Here is a 17,517-nt window from a genome sequence, read left to right as displayed (position 1 = left end):
ATAATCGGTGCATCTGTGTGTGTTACACTCGATTGTACTTTTGCCATATTCAGCACTATAGTGAAAATGGAGTTACATCTTTTAAAGGAGAAATTTAAAACTATGGATTTTTCTAGCACTAACAAGCAGATAAAATATGAATTGAAGAAGAACATGGAGTTGTATGATAATATTGTTAAGTAAGTGGTTGAATAGCTTTTTAACCATAAAATAAAATTGAAATTTGTAGAATCACTTTTGCCATTCAGAAGATATTCAACTACGTTCTTCTCTCCACTTTTATCAACAGCATTATCTTGATTTGCCTCACTGGTTTCCTTTCAACCCATGTACGTACAAATTTACGGTTTTTTGCGACTTTTAAGGCAAAATGATAATTTCAGACCGTCATCGATGAACAGGCAGATTTGTCCGAAAAAATCAACTATGTATACACTTTAGGCTACTTTGGATATTTGCTGTTCCAAGTGAGCGTTTATTGCTATTATGGCCACCAAATCATGACCGAGGTGAGACTATTTTTGATTAAACTTTTAAAATAGATTCATAAAATGTTAACGTTTCTTCACAGAGCTCTGATATAAACGAAGCAATCTACTTATCAAACTGGTACGTATCAGACAAATTCATTCAAAAGGATTTAATAATCTTGAGGGAGCGCTTGAAGAGACCGATTATATTCAAAGCGGGAAACATTTTTCCTTTAACATTTCCCACCTTAATACAGGTACCTTGTTGAATGAAGCGCGATTATAATGAAAATGCAAACTTGCTTTTTGCAGATTTTTAAATCGTCTTATTCGATCTTTGCTCTGCTGCAACAGATGGATTAAACCAGTGGATCTGATTCTGGGTGAAAAGTAGTCTGTTTTTGACCTGAGCACTCTTTTTAGATTTCACCACACATCTGGTCCAGTAGTGTAAGCTGGCGCTTTTGCAAATATTAAATATATTTAATTAAATCTGAGCTCGTGTTTTAATCCAGTAAAACCGACTTAACACTATCGGGAAGCTGACAAAGCCCTTGCAATATCCATGCTTTAAGTAAACAGGTGTAAGCTAAGATATGTTTCCTTGGACCAAACCTTTTGAAAAATATGAAATTTCAACAGATTAAAAATATTTTTGGTATTTTCTCTAAAGATTCAGACCCCATAGTCAGCTTTATAAATTGTTCCATCCTGACTGGAGGAGGTTTGGTTAACCTCATTCAAGTGAACGTGGAATTATTGGGAATCAATCGCTGAACTTCGCGCAAATTGAGGCACATAAATGGTCACCGGGTTTGGAGGTTTAATTAAGCAAATGGATCGAGTTGATGGAGAAGTTTGCAAGGGAAATTTATGCAGCAAACGCGATTTGGAACGCAAAATCTTAAGGGGAAACGCAATTTAATTAAACTCTAGATGTTGAAGTGGTTTTTAAATCATTTCTTCGATTTTAGCGTGTCTGGCGCCGCAATCAAAGAGTTGGCATGCGAACTTCCATAAATCCCAGATAATCATTCCTTTGCCAAAATTTAGGAGAGTTTTTATGTTTTCACTGTTTAAGGTTTGCAACATATGGGGCCAAAGTTATGCTATTTTGCAACAAAACACACTTTGGGGTCATTTTTCTCTTGTAGCTTCCAGTAAAGAATTATTCCTTCCTCCTAAGAATTGGAAAAATTTATGAAGAAATTTCTGTGATGCAAAAGCGTATCGCTATGCTTTCTTAAATTGGCGTTCAAACCCTTTTATGGGTCTGGATCTAGAGAACAAAACGCTTCAGTTACGGAATACGCAATTTTAAAAGCTTCATTCTCCGCAGCTGGAACAATACATGGCGAATAACTTTGCTATATAATGTTACATTTCAAACTGGAAACCCTGCAAGTATTTACATTAAAGTGCTGTATTGTTCTGCTGTTAAGTGCATTTAATAACTTTCAAGTGGAATATGAATGCGGTGAAACGATCAAATGCCATCAATTAGGAGCGAAATAAAGATGCTAAATATTCGAATGAATATTAACATAAAATTTATTCTCAATTTAGCCCACTCGGTATATAAACAGACAATATTTTAATGCATTTATTAATAAACTGTTTCCATTGCTCTAATGAACAACTCGATTGGGCTTTCCTAGTGATTGCATTGATTCATTAAAATAATTGCAAATATAATGTTAATAAAACTTAAAGCTTTACAAATGGTTATACAAAGTTCATCAAATTACGTTCTTAAGGGACTTTCTGATCGAGATTCGCGACTTCATGCATTTATTAGGAAATTCAATCGCTAATGGTTCGTAGATTTTTAAATTACTGATATTTCAAACAGTTATTAAAGCTTTCAGATTTTATTTAATATAATCTAAATAAAATGAATGCCAAAAAACTGCGGCACTAAAAAATTCAGAAAATAAATGTAATGTGTATCATATCCCGGTAAATTATGACAAAAAATTAGGAAAACTGCTGGTTTCTTTTTCCGCCTCTGCCGGATCTAATGCCGAAAAGAATCCAGAAATAACTGTACTTTATTTGAGTTTTGAACACTATTTATGACACTAGATTTTTGGGAAAAAATAGTCAAACTATTAGTTGCGCCCCAAGTGCTAAATTCGCCGATTAAATAAAAAGTTGACCAAAAAACATTCTTTTAATTGCTGAATTTACAAACGCTCCTTAGCGAATAAAACGTGTATCAAACCCGGACAAGTTATGAATCGAATTTGAATAATTTCCGTTGATTTTTGAGGGAAACCCACAATATTCTCCCGATCGGAACGCTAATGAAAACCCGATATCTGCTCCACCTACGTTCATTGAGATATTCCCTGCCGAATACTCAAACTCTCAATGGCATAATAGAGCACATTGCGACTTTCCGCTGATCGTAACTCCTAATTTAACTGCCCCTGACGTCAACGTATCCATATCTCTCCCTTCTATTCCAGGCCAGTTTCGGCCAGGAATATTCCAGTTCAGCACTAAATGTAGTTGATGGAAAAGAAATACGTTCAAATGAGTTCCCTGATAAATTAGGCAGTTAATTTGATCGTGGAAACAATAACCGGAATTATTTAACCGACCTCAAACATTTCCCCGCTGGAAATACATTTTACCTGCTATCCAGAGCGACGCTCTGGCTGCCGATTCGGGACGCTTCTCCAGAGCTCCAGCGGCTTTGGACCAGTGCAACTTCAGCTATCGGAACAGATGTAGGCAAGGCTAAAGTTATCTGGATCGCGTGGCGGGTTAAACGAACTCTACGGTTAGTTTGTGCGCGATTATTTGGCTGAATACGAAAAAATGCTGCATTGAACCATTTAATATTTATTTGGAGCGTCGTTGGTGCCTGGCAAAAAAACAAACGCATTTGGATAAAACACTGGTAAGAACAATAAAGGCGACAGAACATTTTAAAGGGGTTTTGCGAAATGGGCTTTTTTTAAATCGCACACTTTCAACTTCAGTTTCTGGAAATTATTGCTGGGGCTTTTGCCTCCTGATTCACGCCATGGATGATTAAAGTGCGGCCGATATTGAGGCTCCGGATTTATGTGCTTGAAATGCGAAAAACTCTAAAGGGGAATTGAAACCCCAGCCCTTGCTTCAAGGGAATGATTGAACATCCAACTCCTGACAGCCTGTAGGCTGAGTAAAAAGTAACTGAGTAAATTAGCCAATAATTAAAAATTCCATTAAAAAGTTGAGAAAACTCAAAAGGAGATTAATCAGCCCTTCAATCTGCAGCCAATTCTGTTTGGCCGAATTTACTACCTGGAATGTTAAGCACTTTGCGCAATTAATTCAACGCGAACAAAGGCAACAGAGCGAATTGACTTTGCGGATGGTGGATTCGATGTTTTTGAGCAGAAGCCTGAATTAATCGTTCCATGAACTTTACTGGACTAGAAATAAGTCAAGTAGATTAATGAAGAAAATGAAAGAACAAAAGGAACAAAACAGTTGTCTGAAAAATTGGCCCGTATGCAAGCTCCCTTATATGGTTTTTTCAACTTTTTTCCTTTGAAAGTTCAATTTCAGTTCGAAGCGCCAAATTACCGTACTCTGTCGTGGTTAAGCCAGTTGGTGCAGTTGGGCGGATTTACATTTTAAAGTGGCACTAAGCCGATTGCATAAAGGAGCGACGCATTTTCTGACGAAACTCTGTTTTTCTCTTTAAACATTAAATAGTGCTTGTCTAAGACATGATCATCCAAAGTATGAAAATTATTTTTTGCGCAAAACTGGCAAATGTTTAGCAACTGTGAGTCTTGCAATTACTTAAATGCGAATGTATTTAAATGTGGAATTTGATGCGAAAAACTCTAGGTACAAACGAAACTTAATATGCAGCCTAGAGCGGCTTTAATTTAAAATGATCCCTCAAATTGCGATAAAGCGAAAAATAAATCAGACGAGATGCGACGCAATTGTGCAGAATTGGTGCATAATTTTAACAACTATTGGCATAAATGGGCCTTTTTCCGCAATTCGTTGTCCCAAAAACCATCGCTTTACTGGAACAAACGTGTTCTAACTCCCTACGCAAGCAGGGTTTAAAAGCAGTGAAAAGGGAGTAAACATAATCATAAACCGACGGTTTATCCCCTATCTTGAAGCCGTAAATATGAACTTGAAATTGTCTCAAGGAACAGCACCTACTTATATTGAAAATTACTTTCACTGGTTCATGTTGATAAAGACAAGAATTTCGTCGGCATTAGTGATCTTACATTTTATATTGATCTTGTTGACTTATAAATGGGGTTCAAAAACTCCTTAAAAAGGATCCAGGCAATAACATCAAAAATGTTCAGATAGTAAGAAATAAATGCCATTTGAGCTTCCAACTAGGAGCTCTGCGAGTTTATTTCCCGAATAAATTAATAAACTTCCCAAAGGACAGTTTCCAGTTTCCAAGTTCAAAAGCAGGATGCGATTTCATCTCCCAGCTAATTGCCCTTAAGCAATTTGAAACTCGCCCGGTTCATTTAAAGAGAAAAAAAACAGACAAAATGATTTAAAACTCTGGGCTTTTTATATTTTTACGCCCATATTGATCGCGTGTCCACTTTGTGCTGCCGCTTCTAAAAAAAACGTTTCTAAAAGAAATCAAATAAAGAAATGGAAACTTTTCTTCCAGCCGAAATTGATTGCTTGCCAAAGGGTCAAAGGGAAAGCAGTAAAAATAAATAAAGAAAGCGATATGTTTGGAGTAAAATATCAAGATTTGGCCCTTATTGGTTCGGGCAGGGGAAGATTTTCTTGGATTACGACTGAGCACACAAAACCTCTTAGGCTTAAACGGGGCTTTTAATCTATTAATACCGAAGAAACAGTGATGTGACAAGCCAATTTGTGTTCGCTCAACAATATAAGCTGCTGATATCAGTAAACCAATATTCTCACATTAAATATCGACACGATAATAGAGGATAAAGAAAATTAATTTAATCATCAATCTTTCGCTCTTGGCGATTCAGTAAAAAAGTAAACAAAATTGAGCTTCGACTGGAAGCTCAATGGACTTTAATCTCAAAGAACTTTTGAGACGATGTAAAAAATTACCGTTTTAACGTTGTTTCAATATCGCCCAGTTCTTATACGAAATCACTCAGCAAAAGTCGCTGTTTTTTTAAACTAATTTTTTGGCTTGTGGCTCTGCCATTTTCGAGCTTCTCGGATTTTGCCTGGGGAAGCTTTTTATGTGCATGACAAACGAGAGGTTAAACAGTCGCAGGGCGTAACCGCAAAAGATGTCTGATCCTTTAAGCTTTGGGCTTATCGTCTTAGTTTGCTCGGAGCAAGAGCAGAAGAGTTAAAAATGGGCTTGCTTATCTTGGATTCAACCAAACATGGTAAACGGGCAGAATCTATTTATTAATTCGATACGCGCCTTCAGAATACCGAAAGTTCTTCAAGAGTTTGCGGAATTCCGGTCTGAGTCAATAAATTCCCATCGTTTCCAATGTGCTTCGAAATAGCATGAAATGGAATTGCTTGCATGCCAAGCTTGCGCTTGCAGGACAGAGACACCTATTTTCCGACCTGAAATCAGGTTTAAAAAAAACCGGCACATAAAGAATTTTCCTTCAATTAGAACTTAATATCTTCAGTTTCTCAAGCCTAATTAAACTCGTTTGCCAACTAATAAAATGCTTTTAGCAGCTGGAAACTTTATAGGTGTATAACGAGCTTAGCGTAATAGTAAACTTGGAAATTACGGGCGAGCGTGCTGTTTTCCTGAATAATTTAAGTAATTCTGACCCGGTGATGAGGACAATAACTCTTTCCAGGTATCTTCTGACACAATCTTTCACTGTTTCCTGCCGGCTAGTTTCGCTTCTATCTGGAAAAGAACAGAAAAACTAGCTGATGTAGGTTGGACGTGAAATGTATCGCGGATATCGTGCCATTTATCTGCAAACATTTGCGCTCCCCAAAATAGATACAGAGAGAAAATGGGGTTTTTAACGTCCCTAAACAAGGGAACCCCAATTTACCAGAAGACAATGAGATTTGCGTTCTTTCAGAACGGGTTATAAAAGGAAAATTTATTATAAACTGCAATTTTCAAAAATAGCCGACATTTCGTCCTTTTCCTGCTCAGAACGCGCTACCGAAACAACACATGCAATTGAAGATTTCCCAAAAATTAAGGACTTTTTGATTTGCACAAATGCTGCTTGATTGGTTCCGTCGCATTTTCAACAAAAAATAAATTTTTGTAGTGCCAGCCAATTTGTCTTTTTGTTATAGTTGTTTCGCTCCTAATGAACGGTTGGTAGTTTCATATGAAAAGTTTGGGTATTAATTAGAGGTGGCTTGCAAAAAGGTCCAGCCAATAAAACGAACTAATTCCTCTATTCCCAGCCCGTTCGTCGCTCTTTTGACAACATCCATTTAGCTGGAAAATACAAAACAAAAACATGCTTGCAGCAGAACTGACGGCAGGCACTTTGCCAATAAAAACAAAGGATTTCACAGCTTCACTAGTAAACTATTTAGCCGGCGCGTTCGTTATTTTTCCAATATAATCTGTCAGAAAGGCATGAAAGAAGCTGCCGGAATTCGCGTTTTTCCTATGCACCCTGCCTGTCTTAAGGGCTTTCTGTGAGCAAAAAAACCCCAAAATTTTTTCCCGAACCCGCAGAAATGACTACTGATAAAATCACTTCACCATGGCGAAGTTGAGTTATTTGCAAATAACTACTCACACTCTTTCACCGTTTACTTCCGACCAAATTGAGTTTTATCTCGAATGCAACTTAAAAACCAACTGATGTGGATTGGATGCGAAATATATCGCGGAAAATTGGTGTTTTTAAGCCTCTAAACAAGCAAGCCTCAAACGACGTTTACATTATTTTAGAGCACGTTATAAGGAAAACAATTGAGCTTTAGATCTGGAATTTTTTAGGGCCCCAGCGATTTACCTTTGCAAAACATTTCGTGTTCTCATGGCGAGTTTGGGACTGGATGGAATCTTCTTTTATTTGCTAAAAATTGACACTTTTTTCGCCCATTCTCACCGGAAAAAACGTAGCTATTCACTCCCAAACCGGCATTCGACAGACAAAAGTAAATTAAATAAAACAATTGGCTCAAGTTGAACCAGAAACAAAATTTTGCAGACTAATCCGTTTTGACGTGAAGAAACTCTTTTTAAAACCATCGCAGAGGAAATTGCGAATTCATAGCCATTAAGCACAGAAACCATGGCAAGATTGAGTGCAGCCTAATGATATGAGGCTGATGGATTAAGGCATCTATTAATCATCCGCAAAGTTCGTGGGAAGTAACGAATCAAAGTCAAATGGATGAGTGAATTTCTTAGGGCGAAAATTCGAGATTCGCTATTGATTTAAACTATTTGTTTCCTTTGCCTCGCAAATATCGACGATTTACATTTCACGTTAAAGATTTAGGCATTGAAACTGTGTGAGGATAAAAGTGGAACACAAAAGAATCATTCCAGTGGAAAGTTGCCAGCGTGTTTTCCAGCCAAAGATTCTCGTGCTGGATTTCCGATCGGCGTTTTAAGTCTGAAGCTTTTGGCACTGTTTTGATTCTACGGAGACTTTGGGGAAAATCGGTTGAATAATGCGCTAACAAAACCGCTCTTCATTTCCTTAGAGTGGACTGGAAAAATGAAAACTTTCCAAATTAATGCCTGCCAAAGGCTCCAAACTCATCACATTTGACTTGATGCCAAGAGAGTCAAATACTAAAGTTATAACGAAATATGTTGCTTTTTAGGCCATGGTGGAAAACCACTTTGCGAAACGCCAGGAAGAAATTCGCTTCCACGGTGGCCCGAAAGCCCGAAAAAGCCATAATTTTTCAAGAACAACCGCAAAATCCTCCCTTTTTTGTTAAAGAGAATAAATATTGACGAAACTCTGAAGTCCCGGAACAAGCAGGAAATTAATCAACCTCCAACATGAATTTTTAAAATTTCAATCCGTGAAAGCTTCAGCGCCATCCAATAAAATTTATCGTTTTTCTTAGCAACACTTTCAGAGTGATAAATGGTTTGGTCCATTGGCAAAAAGCAAAAAATCAATACCGAAACTGATTTATTTCATTGGAACGCACCTGGAAGTGTTGAGAGGGTGTCGAATAACCCTGAATCACTTTTATGTACGGGAAAAAATGCCCAATATTATAATCTGACCACCAAAAGCTTATTAAACAGGATTTTGCATGTAGAGATTTCGCAGTCTAATGCCAGACGAATGGGATTCTAGCAATTATTTTAATCAGGGCAGTGATATATGGATCGATCTCGCTGCTCAGCTCCAGAAGATTTATGCAGGACACCGGAGTAAAACGGCTACTGCCAAAGAGAAGCCACATCTACGGGCATTTGTTATGGAAGTTAGTTTACGAAGAACCTGGACCTGCATAATACTTCCCACGCTTTAAATTGTTTCTTTTCAATTAGGTCTGAAGTAAACATTTGCATGTATCTTCGGTAGAGTTAAGTAATTATATAAAAGCGTAATACAAATTGCACACAGCCAGTAGCAATCGCTAAAGCAAATGGCCTGATAAGAGCCAAAATACACATAAAAGCAGAAAGCAAACGTTCATTAAGCCGGTCACAAAATTTACATTCAGCGACCATCAATTAAAGTTTGGAGAACCTTTTCAGAGCTTTTCACGCTCCTTAAGGATAAAGGAAAAACCAATAGATTACTGTATGGCTTTTAAAGAGATTCACTCTCCAGAAGAAAAATTGCCATTTTTCTAACTGAAAAACACTTCATATCACACGTGGAATTTTACAAGCCATCTTTCATTGAAATGGCCTTTATTCCACTCTAGAACACCCCGCAATAAATGGTGTTATTTTCAACCGCAATGGAACAGAATGGCATGCAATGGAGTCATCTGTTTTATTTCATGGACGATGGAATGTTTCAGCACCATTTTCCATGTTTTTTCAAGATTTTACAAAACTTTTACTGTTACTCAGAGCGGGATTGTGCCGAGGAGAAAATTTAGCTCGAAATCGCTCCAATCTGCCGCCCATGAACCAGCGACGGTCCGTTAAGTTCAAGAAGCTTTTGAATGGAGTCACGTAACTTATTGCACTCCATAGTTTTGAAAACATTGCGAAAAATCAAAGCTTCCAATTCAATTTAATCAGGATTTAGCAACCGGCAAAGCCACACTCAAACATATTTGATTGAAAGTAAATAAATAAAATGCAATTTGTGGCAATAATGTAATTTTTCCCAAAAGTTGCCAAGAACTTTTATATAGGGGTAAAATTTCCCGCTGGGATTTAAGAGTTTATTCTGTTTTATTGCAATTTTATGGTAAGTAAAACAGACCCCAATGCTTCCAGGCCTGGAAGGAATTTCAGATACACGCCCTTTTTTATGCGAGTTCATAAAAAAATGCTACCCGAATCTATTGGGCCTTTTACTCCGAATTCATAAAATCGGGTTTTGTGCCTTGTCTTGTTCGGCTTTCCAAACGAAAATACTTTTGCCATAGTGACTTCATATTGATTCTCTTTTGCACGTTTTCTGTTTGGCTTTGTCGCATTTTGTCCCATTGGATTTTAAAGCTTTTAAATAATGTAGCAAAAGTTCACAACGACTTATTGCCGGAGAGTTTCACCTAAACGGTACAGAAAGAGAGGCACGTTTTGTAAAACCCGTAAAATTTTGTTATTTATCTGGGAAATCATCCGGAATAGTACCAAGTTTACCTGCGGCCGTAATCAACTCCGTATTGATCTAAACTCACCTTGTTTCCGCGGAGTTTAGTGAAGGAAATGATGACTGACGGCAGCCGAAAATTCCGAAACAGAGCCGGAAGCTGTTCAAGATCAAGCTGTATTTTATTGGCTTTCTTTAGCGAATTTTTCAGATATTAAACGCGACCGGAGATCGATTATTTATCGAAGAAAAACCAGAATTGCCGGTTCGGTTTTCGAAAAATCGTGGAACAATCACTGCTATGTTTTCGGTTTAGATTTCCAACATACGCAAATAAAACCAGGTGCTGAGGTTTGCGTTCTCCGAATTCCTGTGGGAAATTTCCCTGCACATAATTGAGCAAGTTTGCTTTCAAGATTGTTGGAAAAAACAATTTGGAACTTTAAAGTTTGCCAAAGTTGGAATGTGAAATTTCAGGACAAAATTTGTCCGGCCAATTTGAAAAAAAATCATAGTTTACTCTGAAGTCCCAAACAGCTAAAGTTTGCCTCTTTAATAGAGTCATTTTTGCTCTATAGTCTGCGAAATTTCAGTTTTCGTTCCATTCTGTGGTGATTATGGTAAACAGTGCAAATGACGACGAGTTTAATCTCTGGTCTCTAAAATCTGAACCGATTTTAAAAATTCACTCACTCAAACTGGATAGAGACCCAAATCTTATGAGTCTAATAGAGCCCCATTTTATCTAGGTATATCATATTGAAATTTCACTGCTCTATCTGCTTAGAACGTTAATTGTAGCATTTTCTAGTCAACGCATTTATTATGTATAAGAAAAGTTTGAGAAACAACTTTAAAAAAATTTCCAAATTTCCCTCGAGCCTATTAGAGATTACAACTTTGGCTCTCTAATAGACCCACGGTTGCTCTGTATAGGATGTAATTTTCGAGCTGCTATCGAGTCAGGGTTTCAAAGGACGAATTTTTAAAATTAAACTTGCACATTTCAGAAGAAAATTTGTAGGCAGAATTTCAAAAATTTTCCAAATTGTACTCAAACCTGAAGAAAATTTTAAGCTCAATAATTCTGATAAAGCCATGTTTGCTCTATGTTCAGTTGCAGTTTACGCATTCTGTCCGCTCAAAGCGCTAAGTAACAAATTTTCAAAACAGCGCTTGCACATCTTATGTAGAGAGGTCACAAAATTAGTTAATTAATAAAAATTCGCATGGGCCGTCGAAATATTTTAAATTTTCGTTTTAAGTAGAATTATATTTGCTGAATATTTGTGAATAATTTTAGCTTTATATTGATTGTGTGGTGAGCTATGAATTTTTAAAGCAGATCTTGATGAACAGTGCAAATGGGGAGTCTGAAGTTCATATTTGAAAAATTCCTAAAATTGCGCCCTGAAACTTGGGAACATTCTAAGCTCATGTGTCTAATAGCACCACGTTTGTTCTATATGTAGCCGAAATTTCAGGGCTCTACCTGCTGAGGGCTTTAAGTGATGATTTTTTCTATCAAAGCTAGGAAAAGTTTGAGGAGCAACTTTGAACGTTTTTCCAAATCTCCTTCGAGCCGAATAAAGATTACAAATTTGGCCCCTGATAGAGCCGGGATTACTTTGTATGTGGTGTAAATGTCAGTTTTCTATTTGATCAGAGTTTGAAGAAACACATTTTTGAAATCGAGCTTCCAGATTTCAAAATAAATGGCCACCCAAAAAATCACAAATTTCTAAAATTAACTTATGGAAACCGAATGAACACTCTATGCTCATGCATCTAATGGAGCCTGCATGCTCTATATTCAGTTGCAATATCAGCACTCTACCGGCTCAGAGCTCTAAGTAATGGATTTTTAAAATAGAGCTTGCTATGTAGAGAGTTACTAGAAACCAAAAACAGTCGCAAACCATTAAGAGTACTAGAAAAAATCTGCTCAATCTTGTGCTGAAATAAACTTCAATAATTCTGAAAAGCTTAAAGATAAATAAATTAAGTTTATTTTTATACCGGATATAATTCAGTTCTAACTAGAAAGACGTTTGCTAACTAATAACGACCATCGAGGCCCGTCTAAATGTGCAGCACACAATAAATTGTTCCAGTTCAGAGTTAAACAGACCACAATGGGAACATAACTCCGAAGAACAATGCTGTCTGGCTTTGCATTGAACAATATCCTTTCCATGCCGTTCTATGTTTACGAAAATATGGGCCTTAAATCAAACACTCGCGTTTTCACATGTCCATTGTGTTTTCTTCAAATAAATGATGCGGAAAATCGGCATCCCAAGTGTAAAACTTGCTCAAGTAATCGATTGAATTGCATAATTAAAAGTGCAAAGTTAGTGCTCATTAAGTCGCGAAAGGGAGACATTAAATCGGACATAAAATGTTTATGGGAATAATCTCTTTTTGCCACTAATTAAATTCGTTTTATGACTCAAATCACATCCCGAGTGGCAGTGGAGGAAATGGCGAAAGTCTTTGAAAGTGGAAGATAATGGGGGCTCCGGAACGGTCTGTTATGGTCTTAAAGAAGCTTTCGGCACTTGTTCCTTCTTCCAATCAATCTTCCGCATTTGAAAATGTCAATTCCAATTAGAACAATATTTCCACCGGATTAAGTGCTATCCACTTTAAGCTCCAACGTGGACAAAATTCAAGCCACTAAACAGGCCATTTCTGGCAAAGTAAAATAACTCCAACCACAATGACGAAACTGGTGCTTTCCCGACTGTTATAAATCACAAAATTAGAACGAACTTTGGCTTTCAGCTCTAAATTGCAAGGCAGCATCGCCATTGTTGTAACGCGAAAAGAACTTTTCCAGGATTTGCAATGGAAACGAGGCTTGACATGGAGGAAGAGTAACTTGGGATTGATCACTTTTCCAACTGTGACAATTTTCACGCCTCAATTCATTCGAATATTCCAGAAGTGGCTTATTCGGAGATGGATTTGTTCAAATTGACGAACGTTTCAGGCAAAGTGGAAAATCCGCTTTTTTATATTAAATGCTCTAGTTTGTAGAAGGTTGGATTTTCCAAGTGAAAATTTATTCGATGTTCTTTGTGCAATTTTTCCATTTATTGAAATTAAATTTGACAATTACGGAATAAATGTGCTGCTTCTTTGCAGGTTTATGGGCAGAAATTTGTTTGCTTACCGTTCAAAAAAATTCAACATGCCTGTCGGCGGAAGAGTTGCAGGAAAAGTGAGCGGGATCGTCTCCAATAATTACAATGGTAAGTTCAAATATTTAAAATTTTTAGGCCAGAAATAAGGCCTTGATTAGCCAATAAAGCAATATTTACTTTTGCGTCAATAACCGTTTGTTGTGCTCTGACTGCTAAATTCTGAAAGCTGTTCAGGCGAGATTTTCTCATCGTGTAAATTGAAAAAGTTTTGCTACAAGTATCGACAGGAGCCGCTTTATGCATTACACGAAGCAATTTTCGTCAATGATGGAATCGTAAACTGTATCCAATATTTTTGCTCAACTTAACTTTAATACGGAAAATGTGATTTCCAGGTCGCTCCTATCAGGGCATCAATGAGGAGATAATCTGGGTCAGCATTGGAATGGGAATCGCTATCGCCGTTCTAATCACGGTGGCCCTTTGCTACATAATGAGGGAAAAGTGCGTCCAGAGGAGAGAGTATTACATAACAGCATGAACAATCGTGCCAGTGTGAAGTGCATTGGCCCAATCAAATTTCAACAATTATTGATCAGATTTGAATTAAGTTGGAAACCTGGTTCTCTAATTAGCCAACGTGAAATGTATGAGCGGAACAAGGCAGAGTTGAAAAGGCGTGTGTTAGAAAGAGAAAATTACTCGAGCGCAGCATTTTCCTCTTGCTCCAATACACGCATTTAGGGCTGCGCTTTGTTGCACTCATGCTTTATTGGCCAAAAACTTAGGCAACCAAAGTTTCCCTTCAGAATATTTAGTTTAGTCGCAAATGCCTAGTAATATAACTAGCAGGATTGCGCTGAATACCTAGAATGTATTTAGCTTTATTTTAGAGTTCATCTAAAAGTTAAAAACCTGATCAGACAGCTAATTCTACTGCTGATTAACCTAGAAAAAATTAGTTCTCATGATCATTTGCAACATTTCATCTCACAACATTAGAATTAGGTGCATGCACTTTAGAAGTTCAAAAACTTCAGTTCGTTATAGGCGACGAAATGTCGAAAAGAGCACATTGACTATGAATTATTTTGTAACTCTTGTCTCATGTACATAGTGTACTTTTGAACTCACCGTGTAAAAAGTTCTTAATACGCTTTAGTCGTTTTAGATTTACACTTGTATAACAGGGTGGTTAGTGTTTAAGAACTAACATGTTTTTACGCGGTATTTCTACAAAAAAATGGTCTGGGGTTTATCTTTTATGAAAACAAACAAAAACTAATAAAATGAATCCATTTTCCCAGTGAACTTGAATGTTTTCAAGCTGTGCAAACATGCAGTTATTTTGTGAATGTTTTACAGTAGAAATCACTTTAACAGCGATTTTTAATGGCGGCAGCAAATGCAAGCAATGCGGGAACTATTCGAATTTTGCCCTTATTGCGCTGCTGAAAGCGATGAATTTTCTTCGAGTAATAAAGCACAAAACCCAACGTTTCCACAAAATTTAATAGTTCGCATCGCCTCAAAATCATAACTTTCGACACATAATAACGCATTTAGTTTATTAATTGCTTTTTCCGCTTTTTGTCCAAATTACTTTTGAATTTTTAGGTAAAATTCCTCTAACTTGATCCTTATAAAAAAGTTCTCAGTTTTGCAAAAAATGCATCCGAACAAGACCAATATTTTCGCTAAATAAACTCACTTCAAAGCAAAAATCCTGGCAACGAAAAAGCTACTATTTATTGCCATTCTTATGTAAGACACGTCCTATCTGGTGGACCAAATTAATGTACTTAGACTAGGGATAATAGTGGAACTAAATAGGAAAATTCATGTCAATTGTAAAAAGATGATTAATTAAAAATGTGGAAAAACACTTGAAATTTGCTTCAATATTTATTTAATTAATTTGTTGGTTTTACAAAACCTTTGTTTGCTTGCGCTTGTGTAAATCATACACCAATCGGGCCATGGCGCAATCTTCCGCCGCCATACCTAGAAAATCACGTTTTTTTGCTTTAAGGAACACATTATTTCAGACCATTTTTGAATCCTGAATCCACAGAACATATTTGAAGTTTTTTGAACACTCTTTTGAAAGACTATCAGAATTTGGTCCTGGCGTTTCGCTAGAACTTCTAGCGACCATCTTCAAGCGTTGTTTCGCCCGAAGCGAATATATTTCTGAAGATTCTAGGGAAACGTCTGGACCAAATTCCCGTCCTCGAAATAACCAAACAACTTTGGGTTTAGTATTATTATCATTACCCAAACTCTGGAAGATTGACCGATCCTTGTTTCCACTTTGGACATTGCCCAAAATTACATCCCCAATTTCCGCCTTCATTTCAGCCCCAAACTCCAACAGTCCTGTTAGTTCTTTGTTGGCACCTTCCCAACTATCCACATAAACAGCGGCATTTTTATAAGTTTCCGCACTCAATTCGTACCGTTTGTCTTCCCCTTTGGAAGTTACAACGCCAATTGCTGAAAAGTGGACTATTTAGTGTGCAGTTTTTTGATTCCGCGAATTTTTGCTCGGTTTTCCTAACCGTTGATGTGCACTCCAGCTTTAAGCCATTCGGATCGAACTATCGGAACTGGACCTGGCGAGGTGGCGGTCACAATCACATCCGCATCTCTAGCGCAACTTTCATTTCCTTCAAAAGCCCTAAATTTCAATGTGTGATATTTATTGTTCAGTTCCGCAGCTAGATTTGCGGCCTTTTGATGGGTTCGGTTCCACAACCGGATCTAGAATAGCAGCCGCAGAATTGTTGCTCTATTGGCTCCTCAACATGTACCAACCTCTTCGAAGTTAAAGCAATGATAAAAACAGTTCGCATGGGCTTTGCCCTGGTCACCGCATCCAAAAATCGCTAGAATTTTCTGCGGTTTTCCTGTACGAACATGTAAGTGTTTGGTGGCGACTGCTGAAGCTGCAGCTGTTCTCCAGCTGGTTATTTCAATAGCGGACAGCACCTGATTATTAACGACTGAAATGCGAGGATACGGTTTAGAATAGCACATAGACACTCACCGCTTTTAGCACTCCCGAATCTTCATCGTAAAGGACGATGTTGGCGCTCATGGTTGGAGAATGAACATTTTGCGGGTTTCCAGACAGAATTTTACATGCCCAGCCGCCAAACCTCGAATCTTCCAGATATCCGGGCATCGCGATCATCCACTTGGGAGTGTTAAAAATTTGCGCAAACACTCGAGGCGGTTGGACGGACTTTCGCTCAGAAGTGGCCCTCAGAGCGGTTTCGGTCGCTTCCAATGTATCGTCCCAGTTCAGAACGGATTTCACCTCTTCCTCATTGATAAACATCGCTGCGTTCTGCGTGAAACAACAAGGCTTTTCTCACGCACTGTCTTGCTTCGGTTTGAGCTCGCGAGTTCTTATAATAGAATTTCTGATAGCTTTTGCGGTTAATATACAGAGTATTCACGCAAAATTGAGTTATTTGACTAAGTTCCCTGAATTAATACGTAATATTTTATAAGAAAAGCATTAGAGAAATGTATGTTTTTTTTCTGGTCAGTTTTGCCAGCATTTGGACGCGTAAATATTCAACTGATGCTGATAACAGAATCCTGCTAAATAGCAGGAAATGATGTGTGGAAAAACCACAGACCATTGAGGCCAGCTTTTATCAATTGTGAGCATTAAACATGTTTGTTTTCAGGTTTATTTGCCCCCATTTGCTTCATTTTATTTCACAGGAGATGTACATACAACATAGAATATGCTAAATTAAGCGGGTCCAACATAAATCATCCAAACCTAGTCGAAATTTATAGATTATAAATATTATAAAAAAATAATAATAAATGTGAAATACCATATGTTGGAACGTCAATGTCTGCACCACTTGAGAATAGAACTGCTTTTCTTCCGCTCATAAATAAAAAAATGTAAACTAGCAAACAATTATTTTTAACAATTAGTAACTTTTTATAATTGAAAAAATACAAAGCGTTTAAGGAAAAGGATAAGGGCCTCGTTATAAAAAAATCCCTTTTGTCCATTAATTATGTTTAATTTGGGTTCTGTACTTTTTTTTAAATTCATGTCTGTATAAAAAACTTCTTTTTGCTAACACCGTAAATAGTTAAAAAATGCAATTTGCTTAAAAGAGCCAAATTTCTTTGAATTAAATATTTTCATTTCTCAATCAATTCTGT

The 17,517-nt window shown here is 37.2% G+C and overlaps 3 protein-coding genes across 3 annotated transcripts; 2 read left to right on the top strand and 1 right to left on the bottom strand.

The window, feature by feature from the left end:
* Nucleotides 1–102: 102 nt before the first annotated feature.
* LOC109545220 (odorant receptor 94a-like) lies at nt 103–833 on the top strand. Its single transcript, XM_048664320.1, has 5 exons — nt 103–179; nt 224–329; nt 384–509; nt 572–727; nt 783–833. Exons 1-5 carry the CDS (start codon nt 103–105, stop codon nt 831–833), a joined length of 516 nt encoding a protein of 171 aa, XP_048520277.1.
* Nucleotides 834–3,118: 2,285 nt separating this feature from the next.
* On the top strand, nt 3,119–14,831 carry LOC109545380. Its single transcript, XM_019916044.2, has 3 exons — nt 3,119–3,378; nt 13,319–13,425; nt 13,713–14,831. The coding sequence occupies exons 2-3, from the start codon at nt 13,323–13,325 to the stop codon at nt 13,856–13,858; spliced, it is 249 nt and encodes an 82-aa protein (XP_019771603.1). The 5' UTR covers nt 3,119–3,378; nt 13,319–13,322; the 3' UTR covers nt 13,859–14,831.
* Nucleotides 14,832–15,209: 378 nt separating this feature from the next.
* On the bottom strand, nt 15,210–17,243 carry LOC109545379 (ketimine reductase mu-crystallin). The gene is made up of 6 exons (XM_048663946.1): nt 17,175–17,243; nt 16,367–16,669; nt 16,135–16,308; nt 15,879–16,080; nt 15,595–15,813; nt 15,210–15,321 (listed from the first exon to the last, which is right to left on the bottom strand). Exons 1-6 carry the CDS (start codon nt 17,175–17,177, stop codon nt 15,245–15,247), a joined length of 978 nt encoding a protein of 325 aa, XP_048519903.1. The 5' UTR covers nt 17,178–17,243; the 3' UTR covers nt 15,210–15,244.
* Nucleotides 17,244–17,517: the final 274 nt, after the last annotated feature.

The sequence above is a fragment of the Dendroctonus ponderosae genome, unplaced genomic scaffold, assembly GCF_020466585.1.
Source record: "Dendroctonus ponderosae isolate FM_Combo_2020 unplaced genomic scaffold, Dpon_F_20191213v2 Dpon_F_20191213_2, whole genome shotgun sequence".
In the NCBI taxonomy this organism is placed as follows: domain Eukaryota; kingdom Metazoa; phylum Arthropoda; class Insecta; order Coleoptera; family Curculionidae; genus Dendroctonus; species Dendroctonus ponderosae.
This window is presented reverse-complemented; position numbering and strand designations above follow the sequence as displayed.